This window comes from Polypterus senegalus, chromosome 8 (assembly GCF_016835505.1).
Source record: "Polypterus senegalus isolate Bchr_013 chromosome 8, ASM1683550v1, whole genome shotgun sequence".
Lineage (NCBI taxonomy): Eukaryota > Metazoa > Chordata > Cladistia > Polypteriformes > Polypteridae > Polypterus > Polypterus senegalus.
The window spans coordinates 168153565-168165992 of record NC_053161.1 but is presented as its reverse complement, the minus strand read 5'-3'; the positions used below and the strand labels follow the sequence as shown (position 1 = coordinate 168165992).

Below are 12428 nucleotides of genomic sequence, written 5' to 3'. Positions count from 1 at the left end.
TTGCTAATGCTAAAGTGTTAAATAAGTAATGTGAAGACTGAGTTCTTATATTAAGTTTTTGTATGCTTTATTAACAAAAACAAACAAGAAATAAAACAAAATAAAAAAAAAAAATAGCACCTCTTCTTTTAGTGTGCTGTCACAGCATTTTATCATAATACAACATGGTGTAAAACATGGTGATGTGTATATTTTAGATTTTAATTTTACATTTTGTTTTTTTTATTTTGTATTAATAGTCTGTGTTTGTAATTATTAGTAATTGATTCATTATTTAATAAGCATTGGCATGAAGCTGTCAGTATGATGCTTGGCTCTTTTTTTAAAGGTATGTTATTTTATTTTTTTTTTTATAAAAATAAAATACATAAGATTATCAAGTTGAAAATATTTTTTATTGTGTTAGGCTGTTTACATTGTAAAGAATTATTTTTTTATTTCTCTCTGATGAAATGTTTATATTGTAAATAGTTCTATGTGTAATATATGTATGTTATGAAAAAAGGGCTAGACGCATGGTAGACGCCGTAGGGGCTGTGTGGATGTCGCCCTGTTCTTTTTTTAGTTTCTGGAAAGAGAAAAAGGATATCAACTTCTGTTTCTCCTCCATGTTCACTTGTTTCCAATGCAACATGGAATAGGATGGATTCCAGTCAGTTACTTGTTAGAACTTCACTCTTTAGTCGTGATAGTTCAGTTGTACTTCTCTCCTGTGGGAAATCTCTGAAGAGGACTCCCCTGACAGAATTGTTTGCCACATTCCAAACAGCAATATGGCTTCTGTCAGGAATTCATTTGTCAACAATATTTTAGTTTGCTTACTTTTCAGGACAGGAGTGAACCTCACTTGAGTCCTGAAATGTGCTCGTTTTTCTGGACTGAGTTTTGAACTGCTACTGTTTTTATTCTGTTGTGAACTCTTGTGTGGATCTGAAGACTGCCCATTTGTGAAAACTGTTTACCACATTCATTACAGATATACAGCTTCTCTCCTGTGTGAATTCTAGTGTGTGCCTGAAGACTACCTATTTGTGAAAAGAGTTTACCACATTCATGACAGCAATATGGCTTCTCTCTGGTGTGAATTCTAGTGTGTTTCTGAAGATTTCCCAGTACTGAAAACTGTTTGCCACATTCATTACAGCAATACGGTTTCTCTCTCGTGTGAATTCTTCTGTGACGCTGAAGATTGCCCATTTCTGAAAACTCTTTACCACATTCACTACAGGTATACGGCTTCTCTCCAGTGTGAGTTCTTTTGTGGGTCTGAAGATGGCTCTTTTGTGAAAACTGTTTACCACATTCATTACAGATATATGGCTTCTCTCTGGCGTAAACCTTAGCGTATTTCTGAAAGGCACTCCTGCCAGAGAATTCTTTGCCACATTCCAAACTGTTGTGATCATTGTTTCCTGTATAAAGTTTAAAAGAAAAACAAAAAAAAAAGCCCTTATTTTCAATCCACTGCCTTATTATTAACATTAACAATCATTAAATACATGTTGGCTGAAATTAGAAGCAACCTTTGATCAGCATAAACAATTATAAAACTTTAGTTGTACATGGAAAGACAATTCATTTATTAATGTTACATTCTCCATTACAACTACTCACTAGGGCCACATGTATAAAACTTCCTTATCCTTGGAAGCCATGTGTGTAAGCCATTTCTTATACAAACGTCAGGATTTACAAAAACCAGAACTTGGAGTGAAAATTGGCTTAAAGTTATGAAAAGGTTTCAACATTCATAAGTTCTATGCCGACATTTTTGGTGTTGGAGTTTTAGCAACTACAGGTGGCAACACAATGAACTGAAAAGAAAATCTCATTTCATTCCACATTCTGATGTTTGTCGGTATACACAAGGAGTTTTCAGGGATTACAATGATTTTTTGGCTCAAGATGATAAGTATAAGCTGATTTTTGACTTCCTGCATTGATCCTCTTTGAACTGTGTGCCGAACTGGAACCTTCATTACAGAGAACATGACGCATACATCATGTCATCCAGGTTCAGATAGATAGATAGATAGATAAATCCCAAGGGGAAATTCACATACTCCAGCAGCAGCATACTGATCAAAACAATATTAAAGAGTGATAAAAATGCAGGTATAACAGACAATAACTTTGTATAATGTTAACGTTTACCCCCCGGGTGGAATTAAAGAGTCGCATAGTGTGGGGTCTCCTCAGTCTGTCAGTGGAGCAGGATGGTGACAGCAGTCTGTCTGAAGCTGCTCCTCTGTCTGGAGATGATCCTGTTCAGTGGATGCAGTGGATTCTCCATGATTGACAGGAGCCTGCTCAGCGCCCGTCGCTCTGCCACGGATGTCAAACTTGTCCAGCTCGGTGCTTACAATAGAGCCTGCCTTCCTCACCAGTTTGTCCAGGTGTGAGGCGTCCCTCTTCTTTATGCTACCTCCCCAGCACACCACCGTGTAGAAGAGGGCACTCACCACAACCGTCTGATAGAACATCTGCAGCATCTTATTGCAGACACCAGCCTTATAAGGAAGTATAGTCGGCTCTGTTCTCTCTTGCACAGAGCATCAGTATTGGCAGTCCAGTCCAATTTATCATCCAGCTGCACTCTCAGGTATTTGATGGCTACTTTTCAGAGTGAATTGACTAACTGGTGAGGAATCACGCAGTCACCCTGAGCCACGTCATGCCATTTGTGTGTGGTGGTACAGAGATGCATACAAAATCCTTACCATTGGGGATGCGAACTGTGATCAAAATGCAATCTGAAGCAACTTCTTCTGTCATCAAAAGTGGAGGTCTTCTTTGCCCTCACAGTCGCTTTGCGATTACTGAGCTCACCCATGTATTCTTTTTGATTTTGGTCATCCTAAGGTTTTACCAATGTCTCAAATGGTTTTATTGTTTCTTTTTTTATTAGTATTGATTTTCAGCCTCATAATGGCCTCTTTAACTTTCATTGTCTCAGCTCTTCTCCTCATATTGAACAATGGCAACTACAGAGTCCAAAGGTAGTTTGTAGGTAGAAGCAAGCTGAGGCATCTTATGCCCGCATGACTATGGCATTGAAACACACCTGAGGAATCACAAAACAGCTGTGATACCAATTGGAAAGATAAAGAAGGTGACAGCCTTACAAAATTATTTTCCTTTGATAAAACAGAACTGGAAATATTACAAAAAATTGATGAGAAGAGGCCATTCAGCCCAACAAATCTTAACAGTCTGATCCACCTAATTTCTCTAAAACAACATCAATTCAAGTTCTGAAAGTCCCTAAAGCCCTTTTTTTCCACCACACTGCCTGGTAATTTATTCTAAGTGTCAGCGGTTTTCTGTGTGAAGAGAAACTCTCGAATGTTTATGTGAAATTTCCCCTTTACAAGTTTCCAGCCATGTCCTCATGTTCTTGTTGAACTCTTTTTAAAGTAGCAGCCGGACTCCACTGCTCCAATTCCTTTCATTATTTTAAACACATCAGTCATGACTCCTCTTAAACTCCTCATAATCTTATGTGATAAGTCATCTCTCTCATCCTTAAAATCATCCTAGTCGCTCTTCTCTGGACTCTTTCTAGCACTGCTTTCTCTTTTTTGTAGCCTGGAGACCAAAACTGCACACAGTACCCCAGATGAGGCCTCACTAGTGTGTTATAAAGCTTGAGCAGAGCCTCCTGTGACTTGTACTCCACACAAAGGCGCTATATAACCTGACATTCTGTTACCTTCTTAATGGTTTCTGAACACTGTTGGGATGTTGATAACTTTAAGACTCATAAATCCTTCTCATCAAATGTACTTTTAATTTTCAGACCTCCCATCATGTATTCAAACCATACACTTTTACTTCCTACGTTTAATACTTTACACTTACATTAAATTTCATCTTCCACTAATCTGCCCAAGTCTGTAAGCAGTCTAAGTCTCTCCGTAATGATTCAGCAGATTCTAGATTATCTGCCAATCCACCTATCTTAGTATCATCTAAAAACTTAACCAGCTTGTTATTCATATTTCTATCTCAATATTTATATATAATAACAATAGCAAAGGCCCTAGCACTGACCCCTATGGGACACAACTCTTAAAATCGCCAGATTTTGATGAGGTTCCTCACACCATCACCCTCTGCTTCCTGTGTCTGAGCCAATTCTGCACCCATCTACAAACATCACCCTGAACTTCAATTTCTTTTAGTTTGATTCCCAACCTCTCAAATTTACCTTATCACACACTTTATGAAAGTCAAAATAAATAATATCATAAGATCCACTTTGATTAAATCCTTTGCTTACATCCTCATAGAATCCCAGCAAGTTAGTAAAACACATCAGCGTGGGTTCAGACGAGGGAGGTCTGTTCAGTAAAACTGTTCTGTCCATGTCTTGGCCAATGTTTTCTTTAATAATTCCCTTCCATTAATTTATCTGTGATGCATTTTAAGCTTACTGGCCAATAGTTGCTTGGATCATCCCAAATACATTTTTAAATAACAGGATAATATATTCCATTTTCCAGTCAATAGAAATTTCCAAAGTGTGTGATGACTTCTAAAATTATGTGTCAAATGTTTATACACTCATATGAAAAATTTTGGGAACCCCTCTCAGCCTGCATAATAATTGACTCTCCTTTCAACAAAAAAGATAACAGTGGTATGGCTTTTATTTCCTAGGAACATCTGAGTACTTGGGTGTTTTCCGAACAAAGATTTTAGTGAAGCAGTATTTAGTTATATGAAATTAAATGAAATGTGAAAAACTGGCTGTGAACAAATGTGGGTCCCCTTGTAATTGTGCTGATTTGAATGCCTGTCACTGCTCAATGCTGATTACTGGCAACACCAATTTGGTTGGATTAGCTCATTAAGCCTTGAACTTCATAGACAGGTGTGTCCAATCATGAGATATAAAGGTATTTAAGGTGGTCAATTGCAAGTTGTGCTTCCCTTTGACTCTTCTCTGAAGATTGACAGACAGCATGAGATCCTCAAAGCAACTCTCCAAAGATCAGAACACAAAGATTGTTCAGTCTCATGGTTTAGGGGAAGGCTACACAAAGCTATCTCAGAGGTTTAAACTGTCAGTTTCAACTGTAAGGAATGGAATCAGGAAATGGAAGGCCACAGGCACAGTTGCTGTTAAACCCAGCAGGTCTGGCAGACCAAGAAAAATACAGGAGCGGCATATGGGCAAGCAGGATTGTGAGAATGGTTACAGACAACCCACAGATCACCTCCAAAGACCTGCAAGAACATCTGGCTGCAGATGGTGTATCTGTACATCGTTCTACAATTCAGCACAGTTTGCACAAAGAACATCTGTATGGCAGGGTGATGAGAAAGAAGCCCTTTCTGCACTCACGCCACAAACAGAGTCGCTTGTTGTACGTAAATGCTCATTTAGACAAGCCAGATTCATTTTGGAACAAAGTGCTTTAGACTGATGAGACAAAAATTGAGTTATTTGGTCATAAGAAAAAGCACTTTGCATGGTGGAAGAAGAAAATCACATTCCAAGAAAAACATCTGCTACCTACTGTCAAATTTGGTGGAGGTCCCATCATGCTGTGGGGCTGTGTGGCTAGTTCAGGGACTGAGGTTCTTGTTAAAGTTGAGGGTCGAATGAATTCAACCCAATATCAACAAATTCTTCAGCATAATGTTCAAGCATCAGTCACAAAATTGAACTTACGCAGGGATTGGATATTCCAACAAGACAATGACCCAAAACACAGTTCGAAATCTACAAAGGCATTCATGCAGTACAATGTTCTGGAGTGGCCATCACAGTCCACTGACTTGATCATCATCAAAAATCTATAGGATGATTTGAAGCAGGCTGTCCATGCTCGGCAGCCATCAAATTGAACTGAACTGGAGAGATTTTGTATGAAGAATGGTCAAAAATACCTCCATCCAGAATCCAGACACTCAGCAAAGGCTATGGGAGACGTCTAGAGGCTGTTATATTTTCAAAAGGAGGCTCAACTAAGTATTGATGTCATATCTCTGTTGTGGTGCCCAAATTTATGCACCTGTCTAATTCTGTTATGATGCATATTTCATATTTTCTGTTAATCCAATAAACTTAATGTCACTGCTGAAATACTACTGCTTCCATAAGGCATGTCGTATATTAAAAGGAAGTTTCTACTTTAAAAACTCAGCCAATGATAAACGAAAATCTAAAGAATTAAGAGGGGTTCCCAAACTTTTCATATGACTGTATATGTACTCACTAACCCCCTAAAGTATTTAAGAATAAATATTATCTGGTCAAAGTGATTTGTTTAAATTCAGCCTCTCTCAGCAGCACTTCTCACTCTACAATTTCAAAATACCTTTATAAGTCCCTATTACCACTGGGAGGTTATCCACTTCCTCGCATGTGAAAACTTTAGAAAAAGACAAGTTTATAGCATTTGATTTTTCACTGTCTGTCTATGTATCGCAATTCACCTTTATTGTTCCTAATCTGCTTCACCTCCTTGGCTGTTCTTTTACTGCTAAAATACCTAAAAAAGGTCCATCTTTCTCCTTACCGGCAATATTTCCCTGTAACTGCCTTTTAGCTTCCCAGACATCTTTCTTAATGGTTGCCCTCTTGCTCTAAATGCCCTACTGTTAGCATTGCGGTACTTAGTCTTCTATGACTTATTCTACTGTTTTTTCCCTTTTTTATCTCCTTATTTACCCACTGCAGAGGTCTTATTGATTTCTTTAACCCCATCCTGTATCATATGTAAAATGTTTAACTTCTTCCTAGTAAGGAATCCCAGTTACTGTTGACTGTTTGCTGCTACCCCACCAGTTAATTACTGACTTGCCAGCAAAAGCTTTCTCTGCCCTCTAACCCACAAACACAAAGGTTTAAATACAAGTACCTTTTCTAAACATTCAACTAGCTATTGTGTAGATGACAAAAAAAAAAAGCAAAACACCCTTGTACATAGAGAAAAGGTATAAAAGGTAACCAAAAAAAAACAAAGTTTATAGCAACAAAAGTAATATTTAATTCACTCTCACACAGAAGTAACACATACACATGGCCTTTTTTCACTTTTTAATGCAAGAATGAGGTCAGCAGGTCTATGATGTTACTCTAAACCAGTGCTTCAATTTGTAATCCAATGCTTCAATTTCCCTACCGATAGTTCTTAAAGAATGTCACAAGGACCTCAGAAGAACTGAAGAGCTGTTTAAAGCTGAAAAAGGCAACAAAAGCATTTTGGAAGGCCCGGGTGCCCATTAATCCATAGGGAGCAAAACTGACTAGAAAAATGGTGGAAATTCAGTACTGGAGTGGGCATCCTGCAAAGATCACAGTGTGAAAGTAGTGGCGACATCTACTTGTGAATTATGAATTTCCCCTTGGTATTAATAAAGTATCCATCTATCTATCTATCTGAAAAGGAGCCCAGAGAGGAAAAGCAATGGGCCAGCAGAAATATTCGGAACTTGACAAAGTCTCTGTGCATGGGTCCATGTGAAGGAAAACACCAAGGAAATCAGTGTGATCTAACAAATGCATCACCGTACATGGTTGATGTTCCATACAATGTTCTATAGACGAGTGCGAAAAAACTTGAACTCTTTTGTCAAAAGATGTGACACTATGTTTGGAGGTAAGAGAGAACTGCACATTGATATTAAAACCTGAAGGGGAATGGAGCATCATGGTTTGGGCCGGTTTTGCTTCTTCAGCCACTGGGAAGCTTAACATGATCAAAGGAACACTGAATTCAAAATATTATCAAGAAATCGGACCAATATTTATCAGGATAGTAGAAGCTTAACAGAAGTTGAGTGATGACAATAAGACAAAACACAGGAAGAAATCAAAAAGAGAAAGTCTTAAACATAAGGAAATTAATGTTCTGGAATGGCCAATAAGAGACATGAGATGCTGTGGCCTGACCTAAAGAGAACTGATCAGAATAGAGCTCTCGGAGATAAAAGGAACTGAAAAGCTTTGGAAAAAAGGAATGTATCTGTAGCTACACAAAAAGATTGCTGGAAACCTTTACTGCTAAAGAAGGGTCAACCAGTAGGTAAAGAGAGAAGGGGCACGGAGAGGACTGTAAATGTCTAATGATGTGTTTAGAGATGACAAGAAGTCGTCCAGTTGTTTGTGTGTCATTAGTTTAGGATGACTGTTGTGACACACATGCGCTTAGGAGACGGCCAACAAGCTCTAAGGTGAGTGGAACTCCACGAGACAAGGGATTGATAATGAGCACTAACTTCTCACTCTATATTTCTACAGACCACAAGAAGAAAAATAAAACATTCTTCTGGTCCTACAAAATGGCCACCAGGCATCCCAGAATTCCTTCAACATCGTCACTTCCGGTTTCCCTTGATGACATCACTATCATCTCCCAGAACCCATCTTCATTCTCCACCCCTCAATGATATCGCTTCCGCTCCCTGTATGCTGTCATCTTCAGCCATGTCAGTTCATCTCTCCAGCTTGTCTATATAAACCCGGCTTTATCCGTTATAAATTGTCAAATGCTTCTGAATTTGGTCACACTTTTCTGTTTATTTCAAACGTCCAACAGACATTATACAGGGCTATTCCCCAACACTTTGTGTGCTCTCCAGAGTGTCTTCATTCAAGATAATTACTTACTACACTGTGTTGCCTGTAACTGCACCATAGCTAAATATCAGACCACATTGGTTAGAGTAATTCATTCAGATATCCTGGGAATTCCAAAGGGTTCACAACCTTTTCTTTGCAGCTATACATTTGTATATTACTCTTTACTAAGGACATGTTTAGGACTTTTGCATGAAATCACTACAATGGAGGAAGAGCAAATTGATAAACCTTACATTAACATAAGGGAAATCTCAAACTACATGTAAACACACAGTACAACACAGTATTTCTCAAAAAAACCGCAAGACCCAACCATTCAGACCCATAAACCATCCATCCATTATCCAACACGCTCTATCCTAACACAGGGTCACAGGGGTCTGCTGAAGCCAATCCCAGCCAACATAAGGTGCAAGGCAGGAAACATACCCCGGGCAGGGCGCTAGCCCACCACAGGACCCATAAACCCCAACCCTAAAACTTACACATTTTTATTTTACACTTACTTTTCCCAGACTTCATTGTAGGTGGTGGCTGATTTCTCCGAGTTCTAACAGGTGTAGTCTCCTCAGTCCTCTTTGTGTCAGATAGTAATGATTCAGACTTCACAGTGACAGAAGGCTCTGGAGATGAACAGTGTCTGCTTTGAGAAGAGTCTAACCTGGTCACCACTCCATCTTGACACCCATCATGAAGAACGCCTTCCTCAATACTCTTCAGATTTGTATGGTTATGATTCTCAATACTAACAGACTTCTCTTCAACTTCTTCTTTAATGCTCACTGGCTGTAGTTCACTGTCCTCCTCCTTAATGCTCAGACTTTCTTGTTTAGTGTAGATGGACTCCCACTCACAGTCCTCCTCCTTAATATTTACAGTTAACTCCATGATATTTGTATCCACATTACAAGTCTCCTGTTTCACATCCATTGGGATGTTATAGTGTACAGCAGCCTTTTCGTTTTCTCTGTAGAAAGAGCAGTAATTCACTTCATTAAAACTGCATCACTTAGATCTAAAGACTCTTGAATGCCATTTTACAACACTCTTTCTGTTAAGGTTTATGTAACGTTTCACAGTTCATAGCATGCTGATAGTAACTCATTACTCTTTATTTCAAACTAGCAAAATACCCGCGCTTCGCAGCGGAGAAGTAGTGTGTTAAAGAAGTTATGAAAAAGAAAAGGAAACATTTCAAAAATAACGTAACACAATTGTCAATGTAACCTTTTGTAAGTAGTGCCTGGAGGATTCAGTGTGGAGAAACTCTAGAGACAGTGTGTGTATTAACTTGTGGATTTTTCTGTGAGTATTTGGTGGCAGTGTGACGAAGTTGCTTTGGAAGACGGCGTTAGCCACAGAGCTCAGCTCAGAGCGAAATGAGGTGAATGGGAGGGGAGAGGATGACGTCACTCCTCCATCTGCCTTAACTGTCAATCCCCCCACAAACACAGTCTCTCGGAATTTGCATAAGCACAGACTTTGACCAGCAATTTGAACTTAGTTACAAAGTGATCAAAACTGTCGTTTATATCCTGCGTCCTCTCATTAAACTTGTACCCCGCATTAGCCGTGGGCATGACAAACGCCAGCAGCAGCCTGTCTATGAACTTAATTTAAACTTTAGTTTTACACCGTGCTTTGTTTCTGAAGTAGCTGCAGGCATGAATATGGTTGTACAGTATGTGTCACTCGCTCGCTTCTTATTGTTTCGCTGCCTTCTCAATTGTATAACGCATGTTTTCTTCAGCGCTTTTTGGAGCTCTTCCAGGTTTTCTATGTAATGCGTTGACAGTCAGTTCACGTGATTACGTGGGAGGCGTGATGATGTCACACAAAACTCCGCCCCCACGGCCATCGAGCTCAACTCCATTACATTATATGGAGAAAAATAGCTTCCAGTTATGACCATCACGCGTAGAATTTCGAAATGAAACCTGCCCAACTTTTGTAAGTAAGCTGTAAGGAACGAGCCTGCCAAATTTCAGCCTTCAACCTACACGGGAAGTTGGAGAATTAGTGATGAGTCAGTGAGTGAGTGAGTGAGTGAGTGAGTGAGTGAGTGAGTGAGGGCTTTGCCTTTTATTAGTATAGATTATCAGATGAAACAATCTTGGGAGTGGAGAGAAGGTCCAACAGTCTTAAACATGAAGACCAATTTGCTGTGGGTAACTCTAAAAGGACAAAGCAACACTAGAAAAGGTCCAGAGAAGAGCGTTTAGGCGGATTCCAGGGCTACAGGGGTTGAATTATGAGGAAAGATTAAAAGAGATGACAAGACTGAAGTGTTTAAAATTATGAAGGGAATTAGTCCAGTGGATTGAGACTGTTATTTTAAAATGAGTTCATCAAGAATACGTGGACACAGTTGGAAACTTGTTAAGGGTAAATTTCAAACAAACATTAGGAAGTTTTTTCTTTACACAAAGAACGATAGACACTTGGAATAAGAGACCAAGTAGTGTAGTAGACAGTAAGACTTTAGGGACTTTCAAAACTCGACTTGATGTTTTCTTAGAAGAAATAAGTGGAGAGGACTAGCGAGCTTTCTTGGGCTGAAAGGCCTGTTCTCATGTAGATTGTTCTACAGTAATGATCTACTGTTCTAACAACCAATTGCTAACCTTCATGAATATTCGAATTAAAGAGGATCCTGATAAGAGGAGAGAGGTCAGGTGGTATGTAGAGATGACCGTTATTTGCTGATTTAATACTAGTACTGTGGTCTGAAAGCTGGTATCAATACAAAGGTCAAAACACTTAGTACTGACCTAACACTACCTTGCAAAGCAAATTTACATTTGTCAGTGCATCTTTAGCACATTTAGAAAGAAAAAAAAAAAACAGGGCACACGTGAAAACTACACATGCAAAGTTATTAGGCAAAGGTTTAAATTCACACTACTAATGTAATACATTTGTAATTCAGCTGAGAGGGAGAGATATGGACAAATGGCAGCTCCAAATAAAGATAGATTGACAGAGGGTATGTGTAGGGATATCATAAGAAACCACGCTGATGTAAAGCAATTTAGCTGCATAAATGTATGACAAACTGGAACAAAGAATTAATCACCAGAACTGCCACTGGCAGAATAAATGTCCACCTGTTCATAATGTACTACTCAAAGGGTAAGAGTGAAGAGGGGCCGTGTGGTCTGTGGTCAAGGGTCCACTTACAGTTAGTACAGGGGGTTAAGTGTGAAAGAGGGGGCCTTATGGTCAGTGACACTGGAGCACATAATCTCAATGGCATCCTAATTCTGCCAATGTGTGAAGATACCATGAAATATCCAGGATATCAAAGCTATTAACATCAGTGCCCAGTGTCTGACGTGACTTCTAGTATCATATGTTAGGCACATTAGGGCCTAATGGACTCAGATGACCTACAAAGAAACGTCTGTCTTGTTTTCATCCGTTAAAGTACTTTTTCCTTAAGTAATGTTATTTTTTAACTTAACAGACATACATTTCATAAACGTAAAAGGTGACACGGTGGGTTTACTCACCTCAGGTTCCTGCCGACTACCGCTGATCGTCCAGTGCTGGGCTGCGTACCTGTCAGAGTGCCAAGTTTGAGGAGTCCAACCAGAGTCTCACCTGAATAAAAAGAAGGAACACACGGCTATGTCGGCATGTAGAGCACAGTTTAACACTTCACAGGACACAACCGTGGAGCAACAAGTAGAAGGAGCAGACAGGCAGTGTGGCGGAGGGGCGACGGCTGGGGAATAAAAACCCTGAGGCTGTGAGTTCAGCTGCTTCTACCGACACTGGGAGACCTTGAGCGGGTCACTGCACCTACCGGTGTTCCAAAAGGAAGTAAGCT

At 39.4% G+C, this 12428-nt stretch overlaps 1 protein-coding gene across 1 annotated transcript in view; it reads right to left on the bottom strand.

Moving 5' to 3' along the window:
• Positions 1 to 409: 409 nt before the first annotated feature.
• Positions 410 to 12428, bottom strand: part of LOC120534478 (zinc finger protein 184-like) — a 38146-nt gene continuing 26127 nt past the window's right edge. The window contains exons 3-5 of the mRNA XM_039762071.1: positions 12109 to 12199; positions 9103 to 9563; positions 410 to 1412 (exon numbers count right to left, since the gene is read on the bottom strand). Of these exons, the coding sequence (XP_039618005.1) occupies positions 844 to 1412; positions 9103 to 9563; positions 12109 to 12199 (1121 nt within the window). The 3' untranslated portion in view covers positions 410 to 843. The remainder of the gene's footprint in view (positions 1413 to 9102; positions 9564 to 12108; positions 12200 to 12428) is intronic.